This window comes from Diplotaxodon limnothrissa, linkage group LG7 (assembly GCF_057381915.1).
Source record: "Diplotaxodon limnothrissa isolate DT_005_m linkage group LG7, D_limnothrissa_male_GT1.1, whole genome shotgun sequence".
Lineage (NCBI taxonomy): Eukaryota > Metazoa > Chordata > Actinopteri > Cichliformes > Cichlidae > Diplotaxodon > Diplotaxodon limnothrissa.
Window position 1 is genome coordinate 49,450,325 of NC_140602.1, and position 25,248 is coordinate 49,475,572.

At 41.9% G+C, this 25,248-nt stretch overlaps 2 protein-coding genes across 4 annotated transcripts in view; both read left to right on the forward strand.

Moving 5' to 3' along the window:
* Window positions 1-19,867, forward strand: part of nacc2 (NACC family member 2) — a 33,351-nt gene extending 13,484 nt beyond the window's left edge. Inside the window, exons 1-7 of one of the 2 annotated variants that reach the window (XM_085359817.1) lie at window positions 11,234-11,291; window positions 11,697-11,878; window positions 11,986-12,756; window positions 14,227-14,403; window positions 15,752-15,857; window positions 16,086-16,183; window positions 16,278-19,867. In XM_085359817.1, the coding sequence (XP_085215943.1) occupies window positions 11,767-11,878; window positions 11,986-12,756; window positions 14,227-14,403; window positions 15,752-15,857; window positions 16,086-16,183; window positions 16,278-16,801 (1,788 nt within the window). In that variant the 5' untranslated portion in view covers window positions 11,234-11,291; window positions 11,697-11,766 and the 3' untranslated portion in view covers window positions 16,802-19,867. Of the gene's footprint in view, window positions 1-11,233; window positions 11,292-11,696; window positions 11,879-11,985; window positions 12,757-14,226; window positions 14,404-15,751; window positions 15,858-16,085; window positions 16,184-16,277 lie in introns of those variants that run through there. The other variant, XM_085359816.1, reaches the window with a different exon arrangement.
* Window positions 19,868-22,800: 2,933 nt separating this feature from the next.
* The window catches only part of nup214 (nucleoporin 214), a 31,982-nt gene continuing 29,534 nt past the window's right edge, over window positions 22,801-25,248 (forward strand). For both annotated transcript variants that reach the window (XM_085359818.1, XM_085359819.1), the window contains exons 1-7: window positions 22,801-22,956; window positions 23,649-23,844; window positions 23,992-24,146; window positions 24,276-24,474; window positions 24,568-24,638; window positions 24,732-24,795; window positions 25,001-25,104. In XM_085359818.1, the coding sequence (XP_085215944.1) occupies window positions 22,915-22,956; window positions 23,649-23,844; window positions 23,992-24,146; window positions 24,276-24,474; window positions 24,568-24,638; window positions 24,732-24,795; window positions 25,001-25,104 (831 nt within the window). In that variant the 5' untranslated portion in view covers window positions 22,801-22,914. The remainder of the gene's footprint in view (window positions 22,957-23,648; window positions 23,845-23,991; window positions 24,147-24,275; window positions 24,475-24,567; window positions 24,639-24,731; window positions 24,796-25,000; window positions 25,105-25,248) is intronic.

Here is a 25,248-nt window from a genome sequence, read left to right on the forward strand (position 1 = left end):
TCAGGAAAAAAAAGCACCGAAATAAAGCACCGAAATAAAGCACCGAAATGTGCGCTGCTTTTCGGTCTGGTTACTACCGTTTATGTCAGAACCGGTGCCATCATGGCACCGGACACCGGTACTCATCCCTACTCCTAATAATAGGTTGGACACCCCACCACCACCACCTCCCCACCTTTTTTGTCTACAGAACAACCTTAATTCTTTGTGTCATAGTTTCAGCAAGGTGCTGGAAACATTCCTCTGAGATTTTGGTCTGTGTTGACATGAAAGCATCACACAGTTACTTCAGATTTATCAGCTTTACTTCCTGTGAATTAGGGCTGGGCGATATGGCCTAAAATTCATATCGCGATATAATTTGAAGCATGTGCGGTAATGATATATATCGCGATATATTCTTTTCTTCTGTATAATGTATTTTCCACACTATAAAGCACACTTAAAATCCTTTAATTTCCTCATAAATCGAGAGTGTGCCTTATGTATGAATTCTGGTTGTGCTTACTGACCTTGAACCAATTTTGGCGTGCAGAAATCTGTTAAAAATGTTTTAGTACAACTTTAGTAAGCCGCACTGCTTGATGGATTGTCAGAGCATTACGGCTGCCGTAGTGAGGAGCTTCGCGGAGTAATCTGGGTCCAAAACTCCATCCATTTCTGGTCCCAAAGTCAAACGAACACTGAGAGTTAAAAACTGTCTAAATTCTTTAATCTTTAATAAAATCATCAGCGTTGCTGCTTTACCAGGTGTAACAATTAAGTTTAACATCCAGGCATCCATGAAAACAGAATTTATTAAATTTAACGGAGTTAGAAGTTAGCTCGCTAGTTTCCACCTAAACATGACATACCATGTTCTGACTGAGAGATTTTTGAAACTAATTAAAACGTACAGCTCTGCTACCACTTCAGATAAATGAAGACAGAAAACTAAACAGCAGTGGCATTTGCAGGGTTACTGAAGTTGGACTACCTGGTATATAATGTTGTGCTACGTGATTGCTAGCGACACAGCTATGTTAGCATAACATTAGCACAGTGAAGCTGGAGGATGAACGCCAACTTTTTTTTCCCACTCGATAAAAGTTAACGTGAGGGATTCTGGTGGTTAGGGACAAATGCAATCGCATAGCAGGATGCTATACACGGGCCAAACTTCAGTCAGGAGAACAACTGAGATTATTCATCCACAATACGAGGTTAGTTATTAATATACTGCAACAACATGGGAATAGAGCAGCTGCGAGAGAATTCACCATTAATGAATCAATGTTACGGAAGTGGAGGAAGCGCAGTTTTTGGCTTTCCCCATATTTCAAAAGTGCTTCATCTCTTTGCTATGACTGTCGGCATAATTTGCAGTTGATAATGGTTGTAGCCGCTGCGATGCTTTCGACCAAAACAGGCGCAGCTTGATGACATCATCAACATCAACATCAAAATTTCTCTCTGAAATGAATTGTAAGAACAACCGTGTCACATAAATGACATTTTCTTTCCCACTCTGATGCTCAGTCTGATCTTCAGCAGGTTGTCTTAACCATGTCTAATGCACTGAGTTGCTGCCACGTGACTAGCCGAATAAATATTTGTGTTAATGAGCAGTTAAAAAAGCGTACCTAATAAAGTGGCCAGTGTGTGTACATCAGAGTTGCACATGTATGCTAATTTTGTTTGCAGTATATGCAGTGAGTAAAGGAGTACCAATCAGTCATCTAAGAGATACTTTTTTAGCTACAGATACTTTTTTTTTTTAAAGCATTATTGAGCAAAGAAAAAAGAAAAAAAAATTAGCATCATTACCTTTATTACAAAATGTGGAAACAAACCGGAAATAAAAATAATATCTCTCATCCCTTCATTCAGGATCTTTTTCAAAATGTTCAGGATCGCCAGTCATGATCTTTCATGTCCTGCTGTTTTCATTTCAGTATGGAAATCAAATCATGCCCTGGAACAAATGCATAGGCAAGATACGCATAGACTCACAACCATACAGACTTCCTGTGAAATCTAACCTAATAATAGAGCTTGTGTGACAGATGGTGACACTCAGCAGGACATCTTATGGCCAGTGTATCCCCAGACAATGGTCAAGCTAAAGAGAATATCCAAAGAGTATCTAAGGCAAGACAGCTGGCCAGGTGGGCAAAAGTGAATTATGCTGCTTCTTATATACAAGCTGGCATAATAGATTCCCTCTAAAAGGTCCTGAAAATGTCCTTAATATTAAGAACTGACAGGAGAAAACAAATATGTTAACATTTGATTTTGAAATGAGATATGTTTGATATTGATGATTGAATACTAAATGTGTATTGGCCTATAAAAATTGTTCCCATGCCACCTCTAAAGTAGAACTTTCGGAATTTCGGGATATATGAGGAAATACCGAAGCTATCCTCAGGCAGTATGTCAATAACCACCAGTGTACTCAATTATCTGGTGCCTTGTAGCCAGAAGTGCTAGCACAGCAACGGTGGCAAACCTGATTTGTAATTGCACTTGTAAGAATAAATTACGGTATCAAAGCGCTCTCGATGCAGGGATCAGCTATAAAACCAATTAGCTCCTTCAGCCAGTACACTCCCTGCCATGGCACAGTTATAGTTTGTAAATGAGCACATTAGAGATGCCACAAACGCTTGTCCCGAGAGTGAACTGATGTCCTTGTCAAAGCAGAGTCACATGGCAGGGCTACAACATCCCTATTGCGAGGCCAAGGACAAATTGTGTTTCTTTTATTTGGTATTCACTTCTGTGAGCTTGAGCAGCAACACACGCATCTACCTTGATACGCTGAAAAAAAAATGTATTTTTCAATCTGCTGCTTCACTGATAAAGCCAGACTAAGCCATCCACAGATATTGCAAGTTTTAGGAATACTTAGCTAAAAGTAATTGTGTTTTTACTCACTCGTAGACCTTTGTGGACCTCGGTGTGGTAGCTGCCCAGCAACAGGTCCTCCCTTCATGTGAAAACTAACTTTAGAGTTATAACTTTATAAACTTAGACTTATTGCTTCCCCAAAAAGTCAGATTACCCTTCCTTCAATCAAAGAAAAAAAACTGTTTTTCTGAGCAGTAATTGTCCGATTGTCTCTAATGGCGTTTTTAAGCTGTAATTGGAGATGATTTGCATTCCACGGTTGACACCAAAGTCACTTTGTTCTCTGTCCATTGACATTTTTCCTGCAACGTCTTGGCAATCGATGAAATCACCAAACAAGACAGGAGAAGGAAAAAAAAAATCTGCCTGAGCCCATCAAAACAGACACTTTGTTGGCAGGAGATCAGTCTGTGCCAGTGTGACATGACGTCCCTCGGGCTCATAGAAAACAGTCCCAACAGTCACACACTGCAGCTGCAAACCACTCCCAATGTAAAGGGTTTCTATCCCAAAGACAGAGATATCACATGATAGTCATAAGCGCAGTATACTCTATCCTAGCGTTTACACATTCAAGTGTTGTGACTTAACAATCTCACACTGAATCATTTCTTGCTTTGTCGCGCCCTCACTGTCTCTCTCTCTTCCCTACTTTCTTCCTGTGCTGCTTACGTAGCTTCCTTTTAAGTTGGAAATTGGGGGAATTTTTGGTCTTGTGTCAGTATTTGGTCAAAATATCTCCGTCTTGCGTGAATATAGTTTCCTTAGCACACTAACGTCACACTTATATGTTGCTCTAAACTGGAACGGCCCGCGGGCTCCTGTGGTTGTCTAATATGAGTTTATTCTAACTGGAAAAAAATCCAACCTGCCTCTTTTTCTTCCCTTTCTTTGTCATTTAAGGATTTACCTTGCTAGAAAATGACAGTCTGGGAAGCTTATACCGTGAAGCTGACATTTTAGAGTGAGTAATGTTGAGCGAAGGTCGGATCTCTTTGGATTGGAACAAAGTGACAGTTTATCCATATGGCCTGGCTTTGTCTGTTGCCCTGCTTGGAAAAATCGGGGACCAAAGCGCATGAAATGAGATTACACAATATGCTAAGTCTGCTTTATGGCTGTCACAGTTTAAATGGGAATATTAATATTACAGATGATCAAGTCTGCTGCTTTTTTTCCAACTTTTAACTTTTCGTATGCCTTTTCAAGTATTCTGCAGTTTTCTTGTCAACTCGAACACATTCTCTTTTCAAGCTTTACATTTCTGTCAGTTTAGCTCATTTCCCTATTCCTCTCTTTCCCTGTGACTGTGCTTTGTCAACTTCTCTCTTGTTCTTTTGCATCTTTCACACACTCGCTCTATCTCTCCCTCTCTCTCTCTTTCCTCTCCCCTTTTATTCATTTATCCCCTCACCCCCCGGCCTTTTATCATCTCTTAACCTAAAACGCCGTTATGTACCCGTCAGTCTGCCATATTTATCTTTCAAGCACTCCTTTATATATCTATAAGCAGTCCATGCAGTCATGTATATTCAAGGGTATGTGGGTTGATGTTTGGTATACACAGCCGGTCTAGTGTGCTAGTCACCAGAGTTTGGTGTGATGTAGTAGCCACTGCTACTGTTTGTTTGTTTACCTCCCACAGCCACTTGGAGTCCATTAGCAATGCCTTTGCCTCAGGAGGATTACACACACACACACACACACACAGATACTGTATATTCTCTCTCTGTCTTTCTTTCCCTCAGTCTGTCTGGTTATCACAGCGACTACAGGCTAAACTTACAGGTATCCCCCCCCTGTTACAGGAGTTATTTGTCAAAGCTTTTTCCTTAATACTGTGCTCAACCACTGGGAAATGTAAGCATTAACTTCATTCATCGCTGGCATCTTCCCCTGAAGCGGTGCACATGATTAAGATATGTACATTTCTGCGAAGGTGTGTCCGTGTTCGTGTTTACCTCCCTTGATGAGAGTCGATTATAATAGATGGAGTTGTACTTATCATAATTGACCCTTTAGCTGTTAGACTCTGGAAGAGAGTAAACAGTATCTACTAAATACAGTAGCAGCCGGGAATGCAGTTGGCAGGCTTGATCCGTAGATGCTTTCATTTTGTCTCTCTTACCGATTTTACCCGTACTTAATTTTTCAACAAATGCTAGCCACAACAACCCTTTGGGCAGTATGTTTTTTTCTAAAACCTCTAGTCTAAACAACTGACAGTTAGAGCCATATGTGAAAATTTTTGAACACACCTCATTACCTAGAACTCCTGTTGTTCAGTCCAGCTCCAGCTGCTTTGCATTGGCTCTGATCTTTTTGACAGCAGTTGTCAGCATATATTTGTGTTTCCAAAACCCCAGAAGATTCAGAATAGTCTCACCTTTTTGCTTTGAATTTGGTCTCTACCATCCCATTAAATGTCTGCATTGTGGTGGAAAGATGGCGGAAAGATTTTAGCTAATTAAGGCCTCACTTACACAGGCTTAGAAACTGGTTGGCAACTCTCTGGCAACCTCCAGGTGCTGGGGAAAAATGTGTAAAATGTACCAACCAGTTGCTGAAAGTTGCTGGCTGTTGCTAGATGAAATCGAAAACTGGGTGCTGGACCAAAGACCTGGTTTTGACTGCTAAGATCATTAGCAGATTGCCGTTTGCATGGAAGACATCGATTTGTCTGCAGACACTTGCTAACTACTAGATGAGCAGCAGTGCAACTTTAAAGTGCGATGTGGATTTTCGAAAGGCACAACTTTTAATTTGAAGGAAAATGTTTCTTTGCCACTTGGAGAGTAGTTGCAGAGTGTTTACTGACATGTCGGCATCTTTCACTGGCAACCGCAGCAGTGTGCTAGCAAATAAAATAATTATAAGCAGCACCATGTACCACAACAACCAGCAACTGGTCAAGAAATACACATTGTTCCCAGTGACATATCTCTTGGCATCACTGGGGCTTTAGCAATAAGTTTCAGAGCAACTACCATCAAATTCCAGCAACCACCCACCAACTGGTTGGAGAGTACACATATCTCCCTCATGACCAGTTGGCAGATGGTTGCCAACTGGTCTCTAGGCCTTTAGCAGACCAAAATAAATGACTGCTTTTGTCAAAGCAATGCTGTGAGTAGGGATAGGGGACCAAATGAATAGTCTGTCTGTCACTAAATCTAGTAATGATAACAGTTATTAGATTTATTTTTCTCTTTTTAGACACATTAGTGCATCTTTACTGTAAGTGACAAAATGTGTGTATACTTCAAATTCTTCCCGTCATGGTAGTGTTCAGCAAATCCAGTGTAAAAGGGACTTTACTTTGAATACAAAATCATCCAACCAAAAAACAAAACAATGATTATTAAAAAGCAAAGTGCGAAAAAGTACTTTTTAATATTTAATTTGACCAAACAATTGTGATATGTTATATTTGGTTACATCATCCCACCCTCATATGGCTTGTTCTGTGGGACTTTTTGCTTCACACTATCATTTCTGTGCAGACAACATTGCAGTTAAAAACTGGAATTCACTGCTATTTTCTCCTTCGTCAGACCACAAGTTACGTTATTAGTGCATATTGAGTGAGTACAAGTGGAAAGATACCAGACAATATTCAGCCCACAACAAATCATTTCATATTTGTCTCTTTGTTACGTAACTACATGAATCATGGGGAGATTTTCTTTTCTTCTTCTTTTTAAGAAAAGATGATTTTGATCCTGACTATGTGCAGACAACTTCACCCAGCGGGGTCTGTACACAGAGAATGATGTTGCATTATAAGCAGTGATAAGCAGCCTCTCTCTTCCTCTCTCTATTTCTCTCGACATCCCATAATGATACTCAGACAGACTCAGGCAGACACCCGCTCATTCTCGATTGGTAGAACTGTTGCCAGGGAGCGTTGCTGTCTCAACGTGGATAGAATCTGTTGTCTGGTACACTTTAAACATGAGAACAACTGCAGGATCTGAATATTTATAACGAGGGGACTGTTCATATTGAGATTGTATAGTGGCAACATAAGCAATGGAGGACGGATGTGCTCCTCCTCGGCTCGTTTCAAATTTTTGATTTGAGTTTCCTTTTTTTTTTTTTTTTTAATGAATTTCTTTACTTCCAAAAACATGTTTAGCAATGGTATTACTTCTCTGTGCCTTGACGATGATGCCGGCTAACGTATTTAAGTGAGGATTTTTGTGACTTGCATCATGTGAACCAACTTCACTTTAAGCTTAAACTGTTCCACAAAGTAATAAAGGGTTAGTGCATTCAGGGTTGTTTGTGACTTTGATGGTTTAAGGTTTGAATCTTACAGCATTGTCATTTGGTAGAGAGCTCTAGTATAAGTAGTAGTTAAAATCGGCGTGTGTGTGTGTTTGTTTGCCATCTGGCGAATCGTCTCATTTCTTCATATTATTCAAATATGCCTGGACCTGCTGCTACAGTTAATAACACTGTGCGTAGGTATGAATTCTTGATTAAAATGGATGTAACACATTCCAACAAAAAACAGACAAGCGCCATCAGAACAGCATTCGAATCTCATATCTAAACTCACAAACTGTGCCTCACACGCACACACACAGACACACACATGCGCCTGATATGAAGTGCCAAAAGTCACAGTCGGATATATTATGATGACTATAAAAACACGCCTTGGTATGCAGGAAACTTTGACATGGAAATGCAAACATACGGTAGCAAATGAGGACACAATGTACGGAGAAACACACACACACACATAGTGACTCGTTTGGCAAACAAGTTGAGGGAGTCGGTGCCTTATATTTTTTTCATCAGTGATGTGCAAAGTCTATATATAAAGCAGCCATAAGGAGGTTGGAATTTGCATGCATGTTTGTGTGCGAGTGCGTGTGTGTGCGTGTGCGCATTTGCATTTCTGCATACTTTTGGGCTGTCATGATGCACATGTATGTGTGCTGTGCCTTTTGTTTCATATTCATTCGTGCATACATTTTCACAGACATGCGGCTGTGTATATGTGCAGTGTGGCACTCCACCGTCCTGTCTGCCTGACTCAACATATTCTCCGCTCACTCTCTCGCCCCCCTTCACCCACCCACTTACCCGCCCTCCCTCTTCCTCTTTTCCCTCACTCTCACCCCCTCCTCTCCATCCCGCTCTGCCTGGCTGGCACGTACATGCATGTCTGTAGACTCTGTACTGTGCTTGCTGCCGTGGCACGCGCCAACCTCACTGCAATGCAGCCCTGTGTGCATTAATTGGCAGAGAGACAGTGGGTACGTGGTATGCAGGGCGGGAAGGATAGAGAAGAGAAAGAAGGGCGGGGGGGACGCAAGAGGCGATGTAAGGACACAGTAGTTACAATAACCGGTGGATGGATGGGCCGGTGGACAAGCAGTCTGGCAGGTTCACAGAGGGACAGACAGACAAACAAACAGAATGTGTATTGCTGAGTGTGCACAGGGAGATTACCTGTGTGTGTGTGTGTGTGTGTGTGTGTGTGTGTGTGTGTGTGTGTGTGTGTGTGTGTGTGTGTGTGTGTGTAAGAAAGCAGGAGAGTGTTTGCAGATTTGTTTCTCCTGCGTTTCACTGTGCTTTTTTTGTGTGTGCTCACTCATGTGTGCCTATATGTGCCGTGCAGATATCGCACTGCTGGGCCAAAGCTCTGTAAACCAAAGTCTGACTCACTGCATTCAACGCTTTGTGATATCCTCCCTTTCATATTTCCGCTGCAACTGAAGAGTAAAAGTTTGCTCAGTTTAGCGCAACTTTCTCCACTTGAGGTTTCTTTGGCAAAGAATTGAGCACAATGTGCCTTGATAGTTTTTGTAGGGGGGGAGAGAGACGTGCTCACTTTCAGAAAACCTCAGCATCAGCTTGATGTTTTTTTGTTTTGTTTTTTTCTTTAAGATAAGCGACATGCGCTGAAAGGATGTCTTCATGTCTCGTCACCTATAACACAGCACGGCACTCCGAGAAAGCTGTCTCCTTAGTGTTATTTGTTGTTTTTATAATTTTTTACTCTGACATGTAAAAATTACACAGCATTCGTTCGTGTGCGTGTGTTTATATGCACACACATACTGTAAAAAAAAAAACAACCCATTTTCCTACTCATCCGTTATGCATTTATACCCTCCCACACACATCTTTCTGGAACTTATCCTCTCTGGTAGCTGTTGTCCTTCTTTTAGCGGTTGTCCTGTCGCAGGCAGTGACATCTGGCTCCTGTCCTCCTTCATCCAGATCAAGTAACATTTAGGGAAGCGTTCTATGGGCTGGCCAAAAAAAGTACCCAAGAGAAAGCAGAGAAATGTCACCTGAACAAGCCGAGCCACCGAAGCGGAGGCGTAAATTAATCATTTAATTCATCAATTCATGTAGAAATACAAAATAGTCTTGCGTGAAGACAGCACTTCTCTCTGTTTATGTGTAGGTGTTTGGCAGAGATGTCCTTGCATGATTCAGAGAAAATACACAACACTTGCTCAAAAGTAAAGCCTCTCTTTTCTTTTCCTTTTTTTTTTAAACTATTGTCTTACAAAGATGGTACGAATAATGGGAAATACCCTGACACTGGTGATTGTTTTTCGATCAATCTTTTCAGTTCTACATTTAGAAGGATTTAAGGTTCACTGCATTGTGCACGCTATAGTTCGAGTTTAATAAAGCTCTGCTTTACTGAGATGTGACGCATTCTTTCCAGACTTGCGTCAAACTGGGCGCTCACAAGTTTCGCTATTCGATGTCTCCTTAATTAATGGTGGATGTGACCCCTGTATGTGCTTCTCATTTCTCTTTTTTTTTCGTCTTAGTCATTCTCCCCCTCATTCTGTTAGACTGTATATACATGTCTGTGTCCAAGTAGCAGAAGTTGCTTCAACCTAATTGTCTTTCTCTACTCGTACTGTCCTCAAATGACTTTCTCTCTGTCTCAACTCTCCCTTCCCGCCCTCCCTCCCTTGATTCTCTTTAGCTCTGCCCAGTCTCTGTCTCCGTCTGTAACTGTAGCCTGTGTTTTTCTCTCCCTCCCACTCCCTGCGACGTATAGATACTGCATTGATCAGACACACGCGCGCAGACACATGCACGGGCGTGCGCTTGCGCACACACTGAGCCTCCCACTCCTTTCATCATTGATTCGCTCTGCTCTGCTCGGTTCTGCTCTGCTCTGGCCTCTCTTTCTCTCCCCCCCCATTGTCTTTCTCACTCCCCCCCTCTCTCTCTCTCTCACTCACACACTCCCCCTATCTACAGCGGCACTTGTTGAATTCAACCCTTGGAGAACAGGGAGAGGGGGAGAGAAACACAGAGAGAGAGCGAGATAATGACGAGGCAGAGGGAGGCTTTGAGACAGTGCTAGAGCAGACAGTTAGCAGGGAGAATAGGGCTTTGGAGGGTATAGAGATTGTAGATAGGCCGAGAGAAAACAGACAGAGAAAAGTCAGTCAGCAGAGAGAATCATCTTTGAGTCACTAGGAATGACACTTTAAGTGAGAGAAAGAGTCGACCAGACGGAGTACATCTGAGTGCTCTCCCTCCGTCTCTTAACTGCTCCTCTTCTGTCCTGGTCCTGACTGCTGCTGGCGTGTTTTGTGTGTGTGTGTGTGTGTGTGTCAAGGCTCCATGGTGTGCTTTAACCAGAAGACTGGCTTACTCAGGTCAGAACTGTCTGGGATAACAGAGTGAGCACTCTTTTTGTGCATTTGTGCATGTGTGAGAGACTGTTAGCAGAGGAAAAGGCATGTTCTTGTTTCTCCAGGTGAGTGCTTGCGTGCCAGAGTACACAGTAATTTCCCTGTGCAGCTTTTACTGCATGTGCGTGTGTGTCTTCATGCATGCAGGCTTTTATGTAAGTAAGCCACAGTGCATGCCTTTCTGTATGGAGTGCATGAAGTGGGAGAGTGTGTGTGTGTGTGAGAGAGAGAGAGAGAGAGAGAGAGAGAGGCGGTGACATCTTTTTCAGTTTGTATTCCTGGAAACTGTTCTGCAGCATTGCTCAATAATGAAACTAGTGCGTATATGTACGTATGTGTGGGTTGGTGGGAAGACAAAGGCAATTCTAAAAGGTTCAGGGCTGGAATGAAGGTGCAAATATATCTGGAGAGTGTTACTGAAAAGGACTTTTTATTTGTTTTGTTTTTTAAAGTTGTCTTTCTTTGGATTGTTGTCTAGCTAGATCTGAGAAAGAGAACAACTGCCACGGTGTCAGCGAAATCCAGGAAAATCTATGACATGAAAAACAGGTTGCATTCAGTGTGGGGTTTATTTCTGAGAAAAGTTAAGGCGTACAGGCTGTCAAAGTCCATGCTGTGGGTAAATTGTTCTGGATGCATTAAGAGCAATACATGGAAGGAGTGCAAGGTTCTTGGAATTTAAGTAATGTAAAACAACATAGCCTAAAGGTATTTCACAACCTTCTATGCACAGTAGGCGCAGCATTGTGTTCGTGTTTTTTTTTTTTTTTTTTCTGTGGAGTGACTCCTCCTTTCTCTCTCCTGCCTCGACTCTCTCACCCACTATCTCTGCATATCCATCTTTCTTTCGCACACCTCTCACTTCTCCCTCAACTGTATGCGTGTTCTCACTTCATCGCAACTCTATTTTCATTCTTACTCTTTGCTTTTTCTAAGAGAGAGAAACAACCTGAGAGGATCTATCTCTCTCTTCTCGCCCCTCTGCCTCCCTCTGGCATGTCTTTTCATCTTTCACGCGTTTGCTTTTTGCTCCTTCATTTGTCAGTGCCTTTCTCCTCTCCAACGCATTTACCATACCTTTTTTTTTGGATTCCTTCCGCTTTGTTATTACAGATGCCTCTCTCGGCGGCAGAGTCTGCAGTGAATATCTGAAGCCCCATCTTCCTTCCACTCTGTGGCCATCATGTCCCAGCTGCTCCATGTGGAGATCCCAAACTTTGGAGCTACGGTTCTGGGTTCCCTTAATGAGCAGCGCTTGCTGGGACACTACTGTGATGTATCCATACTGGTTAAAGGTCAGTTGGCAGAAAAATGTTAATGTTGCTCTGTTAATCACAGATTAACTTGTACAAAGTGCTAACTGTCTTCGTCAATGTTCTCAACTTCTTTTTCCCTCAACCAGGCCAGGCTTTCAAAGCCCACCGGGCTGTTTTGGCCGCCAGCAGCCTCTACTTTCGTGACCTCTTCAGCAGCTCCACCAAGACCCAGTTTGAGTTGCCTTCCTCAGTCACACCTGCTTGCTTTGAGCAGATCCTCACTTTCTGCTACACAGGGAAGCTAACAATGGCAGCTAGTGAACAGCTGGTGGTCATGTACACAGCTGGCTACCTCCAAATTCAGCATATAGTTGAAAAAGGCATGGACCTAATGTTTAAGGCAAACTCACCTCACTGTGACTCGCAGACAATGGGGTCCTTAGAAGAAACGGTATCTGAGCCACAGAGTCCTTGTAATAATGGCAACGGCCTGGCAGTGGCTGCCCTTCTAGGGACCCCGGGATGGTCTTCGACTCTGCTCATACCGCAGCGTAAGATTAAAATTGAAGGAGGTGAGCCCTTGCCCCTGACTGTACCTTCAACGCCAAGTAAGACTTCGCCTTCAGAGCTTGGAAGTAGACTGGGGAGGGCCGGGCCGCTGTTCTACACAACAGCTGGAGGGACCCCTATCCCTGGTATGCCTGCTTTCAGCCTCCAGGGGACTAGTGGCAGTGGAGCTGGAGGAGGAGGAGCAGCCGGCGGTGACAGGTCCAGCCCCGGAGCTTCCAGTCTGCCCACAACCGACAGTCCCACGTCCTACCAGAACGAGGATGAGGAGTTTGAGGAGGAGCCCTACGATGGGATCACAGAGGAGACCTACAGTCATCTTTATGGACGTTCAGCCAATCCCTACGGGAGTGAGTATTGTGTTAGATGTTTCTAAAGTCCTTAACAGTGCTTATTAGTATATGAAACAACAGTGGCATGCCATAAGGAGCTGTGCTTACAACACACCCCCTGATTTTACAGCACTTCGATCCTTAAAGCACATACTATCAAAGTCCAGGACTCTGATAAAGTCTCAATGGCAACTTTAAATTTGTAGTCATGTCAAGTCTGATTTGGTGCATTACTTTCTCAGCTGCCCTCGGCTCATATGGAGGAAATTAATTTGATAACAGAGCGATCTCAAAGTAAAACTTGAGAGGAATTGGAGAAACTAAATGTGGGGTTTATCCAGACCTCTTATCTGTTACAGGTTGTGCAAAAAATTAAAAAAACAAAACAAAAAAACTAGAACCTGATGCACATTCATTTCATCCCAATTACCTTATTTAATCTTTTATGCATCGTGTGTCCTGTGCATCTTTGAAAAGCAGGTTGTTGTACTTCCAGTGTGTGTGTTTGTGTGTGTGCATGTGTGTGTGGGGGGGTTCTTTCAGCTTAAAGATAGCTTTATGGAGTTATGATTGAAGTGCTTCGTGACCAACAACATCTTCCTTATCGCAGCTACAGCAGCCGGACCGTACCGCTTTTCATTATGGCTTTCTGCCACATTTTTTACACTGGTGTAGATTTTTTCAATACATGCAGGTGTAAATGGTTTGCATTCACATAAACACACCGACGGGGTACCTATGGATAGTGATAAACTCACACATGAGTACACATACACACAGATTTCGCTCTCCTTCATTCTTCACATCCTGCAGCTCAAAGGGAGGTTTGTCAAATTCTAGGGTTTCACATATTTATGAAATCCATTCTATCTGCAATCAGTCAGAGCACCCCAGGGTGACATTGTAGGATATTTGAGAACCATGCACATCTTTCCTGTGTGTGTGTGTGTGTGTGTGTGTGTGTGTGTGTGTGTGTGTGTGTGTGTGTGTGTGTGTGTGCACGCGCGCAGATGTGTCTGCACATACAAATTGATTAATCTACACCTTTCGTTATGTGCATGCGTGTGGCAGTTATTGGATTAATTTCTTTTTGTTTCATGTGTGTGTGCGTGCAGGACGAGTATGCATGTGTATACACTCACAAGCTGTCTTAGAGGTTTTGGGGTGAAAAAAAGAGTTTTTGAATAAGAACCCAACACTCAGCTCTGGATATGTCCCCCCCCCCTCCAAAACTAAAGATGCTGATGCTGCACAGTGACTTGTCTAGGATTCATGAAACACAACAAACTTGTATGAGATTACTCCAACCTGCTTTACTAATTAAATTTCATAGCTTCTATTTTGGTGTGGATACACAGGGGTAGGCGTGGAAAACAACTTTGTTTAGGGTGTTTTTATTCCAGTAAAGTGACGGATACCAATGTGTTTTTGTGATGTGAGATTTTAAATAAAGTTTGCATTTCGGTTCTTTATCTCTTTTTTTTTTAGTCCAAGACAAGCCGGAGATGGTGTCGATGCCCTTGTCCTTGGAGAACCGCAACTGCGTGCTGATCCGCAGGGACCTTGTGGCGCTGCCTGCAAGCCTCATAAGCCAGATAGGCTACCGCTGCCATCCTAAGCTCTATACTGAGGGGGACCCTGGAGAGAAGCTGGAGCTGGTGGCGGGTAGGCACGCACAAAGCAATCACAAGTCACTCACAGCACATTTAGATGCTAACATCTTACCCCTGCAGAATTTCCAAGGATTCGCTTACACACCAAGTGAGTTTGGAAGATATCGAAATTGGATTTAAAAATGAATTTAACTAAATGAATTGAAAGTCATAAATTCAGAAGGATGGAGAGCTCATTGTCAAAGTTTAAAGTTACCGAAATCTTTTTAATGAGACTTGGGCAAAGAGCACCATCTATTAGAGAATTTACCCACAGCCCTGTGACCTTCATTCATAGTGAATGTAAGGGTCAACTGCATGTAATCAGCCCTCTTTGTCCGATATGAGACTCCTACCAGAGAATTACTGCTCATTCACAGCAACTTGACTATGCATAAGTGCTAAAAAAATTTGATTAAGACTGTTTAGTTAAATTATGTTTACAACTCAGTGCCGTTTAATTGAATTCATATTCCTAATTAAAAGGCTGTTTGGGAAAACATAGTCTGACCCATGTTAATCCACGGATCAGGCAAGGGTCAGGAAGCCGGCGCCACGTCTCTGTCTGTCAGACTGAAAGTGCTAAAATAAAGCTGCAAGTTTCTTTGCAGAGATTTAAGGCTGAGACAGAAGGACCATCTCTGCACCCATCCAACCATCTCTGCAGATATCATCAGTCTTTATGGAAGAGTAGCTAGACAGAAGTCACTCTGGAGTAAAAAGCATATGACTGCCTGCCGGGAGTTTGCCAAATGGTCCTTACAGAGCTCTGAGAGTATGAGGGAAAAGTTCTTTTATTTATTTTTTATTTTTTGGTACAATGAGACAAAAATTGAACTCTTTGGTCTGGCTCCCACATCACGCTCTTGGCACTTCAAAGAGAACAGGTACAACTCACCGTGTAGGCAATACAGCTTCCACAAAGGAACGTGACAGAAAACCTTAAATCGATTTGGTGCCGAATCTCTCCAGACAAAAGAACGACATCTGAGTACTTCCCAGCGTAATTCACAGAGAGCTGAGCACAATAATGCGCAAGTCGTGGTGAATAATCCAAAACTCGATTGGTGTAAGGGCTCATGCACTGCTGAGGAAGGGATGACGCTGGAAAGAAAGCAAAACGGAGTCATTTAATAGTGTGCTGCTTTTGTCACCGTCTGTTCCTCTTCTCTAATTTCTGACTCCATTTTGTTTAAGTCCATTAAAGATCTCCTTAAACTTTGACTTCAAATGTAGAAAAAGGCCTCAAAGTGGAGTAAAAGGTAAAAGAAGCAGAGAGGAGGGCCTTCAAAGATAAAGGAAAATGCTGTAATGTCAGCGTGTTTCACACAAGATTTTTTTTTTCTTTGTTTCCCACACAGGTACACAAGTGTTCATGACTCGAGGCCAGCTGATGAATTGTCATCTATGTGCCGGCATCAAACACAAAGTCTTGCTCCGCCGTCTCTTAGCCACATTCTTTGACAGGTGAGCAGAGAAATGTGCAAATAATGAACAAACTGTTTAAGTATTTCGACTCTTAGGCTTGACTTCTGTGTATGACTCCAACACTACTGCTGTTGTCACAAACCAACTTTCACACTCCATCTGTGGCCATGTTGTGCAATGCGGTTTGTTATGTGTGCTCCCATGTTTATCTACTGTATGTGCCTGTTGCTGACTCTGCCCCCTGGTGTTGACTTTGCATCCCTGCAGAAACACTTTAGCCAATAGCTGTGGGACGGGCATTCGCTCTTCTACTAGTGATCCCAGCAGGAAACCCCTGGACAGCAGGGTCCTCAACGCTGTCAAACGTAGGTCATACTTGATAGAAGTAATGGAAGTTTCAAAGAGGGGCAGTTTGTGCCACGCTGACTTTTGCTGTATTCTTTCTTTCTTTTTTTACAGTCTACTGTCAAAATTTCAACCCTAACTTCAAGGAGAGTGAAATGAATGTGATTGCTGCTGACATGTGCACAAACGCGAGGCGGGTCCGCAAGCGATGGTTGCCCAAGATTAAGTCCATGCTGCCCGATGGCATGGATGTGTACCGTGCAGGAATGGGCATGAGCGCTGCTATAGGTCTGGGTCTGACGCTGGGTGCCCCTCAGTCAGGGTTACCCCTCACTTTTGAGGCCGACTTCAAGACCTTAGAGCAAAGGTTGTATCCTGATCGTAAGGACCCTCTCAGGACTCACCCACCCCTGACAGAAGGCAGCCCCGGGTCTGGGGCGGCTGGAGCAGAAGCTGAAGATGAAGGCGAAGGAGCAGTCCAAGAGGAACAGGAGGAAGACGAGGATGAAGCTAGGTTAGAGGGTGTAAACAGATCACTGGGGGCGATCCCAGGAGCCGAGGCAGGCAACTGTGGCGACACGCCGGCTGAGCAGGAAGCAGAAAATTTTGGACACGGTGCGAGGGTGAACGGACAGTGAATGTCCTTTTTAGGCTGTCTCTTACATTGTGAGAGACAGCCTCTTCTCTTTGCTTGCTCTTTTACAACAGCTCGTCCGCCACTCTTCCTCCTCTGTGCTTCCTCAACGGGAATTTCGCTCAGCACAAGAAGCCGCACTCACTGATCTTACTATACAGGAATCTGTCGCACATGCATGCGCACACGTGTGCTTGCGTGCTCCCATAATTGCCGCTAGTGGAAGCAGAACACTGTTCTTAGAAGTAGACACAGGCATGGCATTAGCACTTTGAGAAAGTCGACTCTTTCTGCTCCGCCCGTTTCTTGGTACACTCAGTATATACTCAGTGTTTTGGCATCCGCAGCATTATTACAAAGGCCTGGTAGCAGAACAAATGGCTGTAATGATTCATCATTCAAGTGCAATACAAAAGCAACAGCTGCTTTGCCGGTGTGGTACACTGATTTGTAAAATGATTCCATTTTCTTGGAAAGCTGCATCAGAAACTAACCCGCGTAACCTTGGGGAAAACAGATCTGGAAAGAGCAATGTTGACCTTTATGTTAGTTTACTGTATTTTGAACGTGTATGAATGTATAACAACAACAGTTTTGCAATTTAAGGCCATGTACTGTAGTAGCTCCATTAAACAAAACGGTTTTCTCCCTATTAAATAGGCCCATCATTTAGATGATCAAATTTTTTTAAGCACTCATGTCTATAGTCCACAGTCTAAAAACAACTCTATCACATGGAGTTGTTTATTCGCGCATATTTGCCCATGACATGTTGAATTAGGTTGTCAATGTGATGCCTGTGTCTGCTCCAGACCACTCCTCCCCAACCACACATGCATACAGATAAGACATATTTCCTAACCCGTGGATAATAGCCTTGAATATCTGCGCCAATGTATTCAGAATACATGGTCTATAAAAACAGTGCTTTTTAACTCTGGGTAAAAATCATTCTCTTGTGGAGATACAGAGAGAGACTTGAACATGAACATGTACTAAAAAAAAGAGAGAGAGAGAGAAAGAAAAAATCCGAGCTTGCATGCATTCATACAAACAGTGGATACAAAGAATTCTCGGAAAAAAAAACACCAACAAAGCCACAAACCTGCATTGAAATAAGATAACAGCTGCCGTTGCCTCGAGATACGCTATTAATGCTCAAAGAGGACTCTCTCCGTTTTCCGCTGGACCTGACCGCAGTCTGACGCATGTTAGAACTGATCCGGCTGTGACCCAGGATTTACACAGTAACAGTTGGAATTTCTTGTTGTTGTTGTTTTATTTGTTTTTTGTTTGTTTGTTTTAAACTAAAGAGTGTGCTGTGCCCATGAGCAGAGGAGACTGGATATATGGAGTAGTAAAGAAGTGCACTACACTGGGCAGTAGAAGAACGAATGTTAGAGAGAAGCACTGTTCCACCTCGGTAATGTTGTGGTGGTGGTGTGATATGCACCGATACTACGCAGTCCTGCTTCCTACCTGGCTGTTTGTTTGTTTGTTTTATTGTTTGTTCTTTTTTTCTTTGGGAGGGTGGGTAAATTATTGAATCAAACTTATACGAGCAATTTATGCTGGCTTATTGCATTTGCACTCAAAAGAAGGTAAAGAGCCGAGATGCTGAGGGAGGTAACGTGGACCTTTTTAATTGAGAGGCTGTAACGACAACACCTGAAACGAGTCTCTCTGACAATGACTGTTTCTACGTTTTGGAAGGGGGGTGGGGGGAGCAAAGCAATGTCCAACAGGGACTTTAAACCTGCATTCGTCATACCTGATTTCTTCTTTTGATATCTGTTTTTTGCCACACAGCCTTTCTTCATTGTGCAATGCATAGATCTTCCCTGTATCTTTTTTTCCCCCCTATCAGCAAACGAAAGCACAGAAAAGACCGTTCATTTAAGTAAAAGAGAAGCCACCAACATTTGGGGGAAAGTGGGTTGTGATAGGTTAATTTAAGAACTGCCGGGCTTAGTACTAATACTATTCTCAAAATATATGCTATGCCACTTCATGAGCGGGGCCAGAGTAGTCTCTGTTTCTGCTCTTGTTTCAGCGTCTGTTAGGGGAAGTTTTAAGATGGCCCTGCACAAGAAACACAGGGTTACGATTGCACTAGGTAGTAACAAAAAGGTTCATAGCGCGTTTATTTTCATTGGGAATAAGTGCGATCTGCCGTAGATAAAACAAGACTGTGACACGATGGCTGGGATGATGGATGAATGTAATCTGTAGCACTGCTGTGGTGAGGGTCCAAGCTTTGATTTGAGTATAGTAAATTCTTCAAAATATGCCATAATATAAAATTAATACCGACTGTGAGGCTGGGTGGTGTTTAAACCTAAAGCTTTATTGATATAGTGATTTTTTTTATTTTTTTAATTTATTTATTTTTCAAACTGCGAACAGGTCTTCCAGTGTAGTGAACATCGTTATGTGCAAAACTGAGCAAGGTTCACATGCAGTGCAGGCTTTTTTTCCCTCTGTTTGATGTTTTTTTAACACAGAGATTTTGCAAATTGTACCTTCATATCATATGTTTATTATTCTTACAGGTTTTTCTCGCAGTAAAAAACAAACAATATTCAGTTGTCTATTTGAGCCACTTAAATGTCTGATCACTTCTGGTTATGCCAGTCAGAGTAACAGACTTGAGAAATGAATATGTGTAGCCTTTATTTTGGAAAATATAGAAAGTAGCTGTTATAGCTTCAGAAAAAAAAAGAGAGAGAGAAACCTTTCTACTCAGTTAGTAAACTGGGCAATGAGTGTGATATTCTTTGTATTTAATATTTCTCTCTGTGTGTTTTTGTGTAAAATAAATCTTTGATCCTTTTGAATAGGAGGACTTTCGCAGAGATACTAAATACATGGGGAATATGAAATCAGCTGCAATTAAAATAAAGCAGTAAATAATAACGGGTGGGAAACATGGATGTGTTCCACTGTAGTATTAAAGGGGTGTGGAGCAGTGCCTTAGACTGTGAATGTGTGGGTGTGGATGTGTGCCATTACTTTGTGTTCAGAAGCAAACAGGACCAAGGATCTACTAAATATAGCCAGATAACACTTTTTTTGGCCATTTTTGAGTTTAAAATTAAAAACTAGTAATCTTTTATTCTAATAAATGATATTAATGACATAGTCATTTATTCACCTTACATTCTTGCTTTATGTTTTCCATCATGTTGGCTCACCAGCCCAGTATTACATATTTACAGCACAGCTCTTAAGGAATCTGGTTGAACACCCTTGGAAGAAATTCAAATGAAATCTCATTCGTAGTATAGTCAAGTATAGTCAAATCTGTTCATCAGTTAGTCACATTTAAGGTGTGGCGGGCTTTTGTTGTTGTTGTTTGGGGGGGGGGGGGATCTTTCTTTTTTTACGCACGATTTCCTTATCACGCGCTGGTTTTGACCAGCTCATTCACTTTTTCTGCCCCGCTGCAAAACAAAGCCATCAAAAAAACCCAAAACAGAACAATAATCCTTTAAGACCGCTTGGGGTTTGATCCTTTTCTTGTGCAGGGTAAATGAACGATGTTGCACTATAAACGGAGAATGTCATGGCTAACCCTTGGGAAGATTGACGTGGCCAAAAGAGAAAAGTCCAGTTACATGTATGTCATGTATCGGACGTGTTTCTCATTTAAATCAAACTTTTTGTTTTTCTTGGATGGTTATTGAATAGAAGGTATTTTGTTGCAAATAACTTCTTCCTCACTTTGCATCGGGCTCTGCTCACCCCCACACGGACACTGTAGTTTTTTGTTCCAGTGACTGGCTCATCATGAAAAACAATACATTTATATGCAAAGAGACACTTGTACCATAAAATGCATGCCATTCGCACACTCACCGCAACCCAATGAAACCTCTGATCTTTATGCACCATGTATTTTATGCTGAATAACTCTTGTCAACTGTTAGTAAACAAAGATCGAGGTGTCCTGTGGTGAGCAGGGCTGGATTTTTTTATTATACAACCTGGCCTTTCGCTGAATGTTTGCATAAAGCTGAATTTCTTGTATTAATGACAGCAAAGTAGTGACAAAGAGTGGAATACAGAGACTAAGTACACAGTTCAGTATGTTCACAGCTCAGCACACTCAGAAGAAAATGCACTGAAGGTTTGTTTGTGTATTTACGTGTCCTTGTACATAACGCCAGCACTTTAGAACTACTTGGAAAGGTGAAAGGAAAAACACTGAGAGCAACCGGGTGTTAGGCAAATGAGGAGTAAATGCAACTTTTAAAGCCATGTGTTCAGAGCGCTGACAATCAGAATAGGAACGAGACCCAAAGTGCACTACGGGACATATGGTATGACTTGCTATGTGCTCTTGCTGTTTGCTTTGTCTTTCTTCAGCTTGCTTCGGTCTGTGCTAGCTTCCTTTCCAGAGTGGAGGGACATGGTGATGTTATCTCCAGCCTTCTTGGTTATAAGTGTGTGTCTTTAAAACCAGGACTGAGTCAAACTTTGGTGCTTTGCAAACAGAGCTGGACACGGACCATATCTGTCATGCTCTGGTAAGCATGTTCTGGACGTGGTCCTGAGCCCAGGTTTTGTTGATAACCCCCTTTGATGGACAACAACCCTACACCGATCATGGTAATGTTCTTCACTATCAGCTGGGTTTGGATCAGGCAAACTGGGATGGGACAATTTCAGTGTTGATGCCGCTTTATGTTTCAAATGAAAAAGATGTTTATGCGCCTTCTGACTCAAGCATCAATAATATATACAACAGAAATGCAAGTTGCCACTTTTGATGTAATCTACCTTTCATTCCCATCATATTTGCCATCCCCAGTTTTAAGTTGTATAGTCCAAGAGTACCCAATTTCTTTAAATGCAATACAGAAAAATCTGCTTTCTAATAAAAGTCCTTACTTCACCATATACTGTCTTTTGTCTCTCTTTGCATTTGCCAAAGTACCTACAAAAGGATGCACTTGAAATATATTTTTCTCTGGAAGTTGCGATTTATTGTAGATCTGCATGGCTTCAAACATGTAAGTAATGAGATTCCAGCAGAAAGAAGACAAATTAGTGACAATAATAATTCTCACTGTCTGTGCCACCGAGCTGTGAAATTCTTGTGTCATTAAAATGGTGTTAAATTTTGCTGGATGAGTCACTGGAGTTCCTTCAAAGATGAATGTAACATACAGTATACAGCCAGTTTTATTTCATGAAGGCACAGGTTTAGAATTGCAGGCAACACTGGATCGATCCAAATCAACCATATTAACCTAAGCATTTCATCTATGATATATAAATATATGTATGGGGGGACTCTTATTAAGCTACCCCTCATTCTTTCAATTTTTTAAAATTTATTTTGCTATGAAAATGAGAAAGACTGAAGATGCAGCAGTTTATTGAAACACGCATGATTATATGGTATGTGAGGTGAAAGAATGTGTTCAACTCTAACAAGATTGAAAGTCAGTATTTGGTATAACTACTTTTATCCTCGAACACAGCCTGAACTCTTGTAAATTCTTGAACTAGTCTTCAAGGATAGCTCTCCAGGATCCTCAAAGGACAATCAGAGCTCTCCTTTGCTGGCTTTTATTCCATTCCCTGATAGCCACCAGTCCATTTAGATAATTTATGCTGAAGCTTCGAACAGTAGAATTATAGATTAACTATTAGCCAACACTTATAAGTTTGGGTTAATGGCTCATGGAAATCACTTTGTTGGTGGAAAAAATGTTATTCTATTACTGTAAAAAGTGGGACCTTTTTAATAGTAAGTAAAAAAATGCATAAAAGTTATGTTTTTGTATACACACACACACAAAAACACAACTTTTATGCATTTTTTTACTTACTATTAAAAGGGTAAAATATATACCTTTAATTATATCTAGATAATTCAACCTTTAATTGCAACTCTTAAACATACTCGACTGTATGAGCTCGTGTTCTCTCAAGCTGCTCTGGTATCTACTCGTCATCCTAGCTGGTTTTTGTTTTTTCAACGGAGAAATCGCGCGGCGTGTGTTTAGTTGTCCTGATGTAGCTAACCTAAACTTTCTGTGGTACATACTAGCAAGAAATAAACGAACACAGCAGGTCTTTTGGAAGAAAAACCCTCAAAATTTCACAATGAGTGACGATGCGGACTCCCCTCCTGAGAGGGAAATGAAGGTATGTCTCTGGTAAAGTTGACTTCACAGGTTAGCATGTGTAAGTTACCGTGTCAGTTCACCCTTAATGTAGTGGCTAGTTTAGCTAGCTGGCTAGCTAAACAAGCCACTTGTCGTGGGTTATGTTTTCTGGTTTAGGTATCCTTATCCTCACGATATTTACTGAACTGTAATGACTATTTTGATACGATAAAACATTAAAGACTTTCACAGCGGTTTAAAAGCGTTTCAATTAAAAGTAGTTACTGCAGTTTTATTCATGCCTTATTTTAGCCCGCTACTTAGGGTTAGCACCGTAGCCGGTGTGATGTTGTGCTTGTAAAGTTAAACGCCGCTGTGTTTGGTGGATTCGTCCTATTAAATTATGCATTTGTAAAATAACGTGTTCTAACACACATTGCATTTTTTTTTGTTTAAGTTTTATATATTGCTGTAACATTACAACAAGCCTTGCACCGATTGCTAACACGATATGGTAACATGTTAGCATAGTTCTAATTGAGAGGCATTACAAACATTTTGGCTTTGAGATCACCCTTCAGGCTCACCAGCTGTCTTGTCAACAATGTTTATTTAAAGTGTGTATTATTCTGTCTCGAAGACGCTGCGTTTGCATTTACCGAAGTGGACCCACAGTTGTTAACAGTTCATAACAGGTCACCATGAAATGAAAGTGTTTGCCTTTCGTTTTAGGATTTTCAGTTTCGTCAGATGAAGAAAGTCAGAGTGTTTGACCCCACCGAAGATTTGCCAAAAGACAGATCCAGCCTCCTTGCCATCTCAAATAAATATGGCTTAACTTTTGTGGGGCTTGACAGAACTCTCAAGGTGTACTTAACTCGAGATATTCTGGCTGCTGATAAAGGTGATGGCAACTCCAACGAAATAGGTATGAATACACATGCAGTTTTAATTAAATAGTGCAATGATGACAGGTTAAAAACACAATGTTGTCATGACAGATACACCACATGTTTCATGTCATTAATAATTTTTGCTGTTTCACTGTCCACTAACATCTTCCTCCCTATTTTAGTCAAAGGAATACCAGCACTGACTGAAGTGACCGTGGAACTAATTTTGCACCACGTGGCTCTCAGTTGTGATGAGCTCACACTGTCCATGTGTGGCATGTCTGAGGAAGCTGGCTTGTTGCTCACATTCTATGATGTCCGCACGTTCATGAACAAGGTAGTTATTTCAGTCTGTCTACCTAATGTGTTAACACAGTCGAACACCGGTTGCCAAATTTCACCTTGTCTGGTAAATGTAATCATGTTGTCTGATATTTGTTTTAATTTGCATTCCTTGCTTTTCCAGGGAAAACTACAGAAGCTACCATTTGCATCGCACCAGCCAGCTGTAGCACCTGACGTCTTAGTGCAGGACCTGAAGTGGAATCCTGCGCAGGTGTCTGTGTTGGCTGTCTGCCTCTCTGATGGCACTATAATGATTTTGGATGTTACTGACAGTGTCAATGTGCAGGCCAGGCTGCCTTCTTCAAGTGGAATTACCTGCAGTGAGTGACACTCTTGACATAATTGGTAAATTTATCTGCAGTCCATATCGCTGATGTGGTTCAGTAGTTGTTTACTTGCTTTGTTTACCACAGTTTGCTGGAGTCCAAAGGGAAAGCAAGTTGCAGCTGGAAAAATGGATGGTACAGTCACACAATATACACCAGTAAGTTATAATAAGAAGAATTTTGAATTAAAAGCAAATTGCTTAACAGTCTTTGGAAGCTACAGGAACAGATTTTTCTCCTCTGTTCTAAAGGGACTGGAGGAAAAGAAAGTTATCCCATGTCCACAGTTCTTCACCCCTGGCGAAACTGTAAAAGGTAAGGTAGCCATACCTATGTATATAAAATTAAACTATGAAAATGGTCCGTACACTAAGGTTTTTATCTTGGTGGTGATAGATTAGTAATAGATTGCAGTGATTCCATAAAATATTTCAAGTTGTATAGGAAAAGGAGGAGCTGAGTCTTGCTGTTTTGTTGATGTTCCAATGTCTTGTCTCTCTTTCCTATTTGTCTCTCACAGCTGTGGATGTGCTGTGGCTGAAAACCTATGTGTTTGCAGTAGCATATGCTGCTGGAGATGGCTCACTTGAGACCCCCCCTGAGCTAGTGTTGATCTCACTCCCTGTAAGTATGCCTGGCATCGTTTTATGATTGATTTTTATCTGGGTTTATCAGGTTTAACAGACTGGTTCTACGGTCGAACTGCTGATCATAGTATGAAGCTCAGTTAAGACCATTCATGGGTATCGGGGGGAAAAAAATCATCAC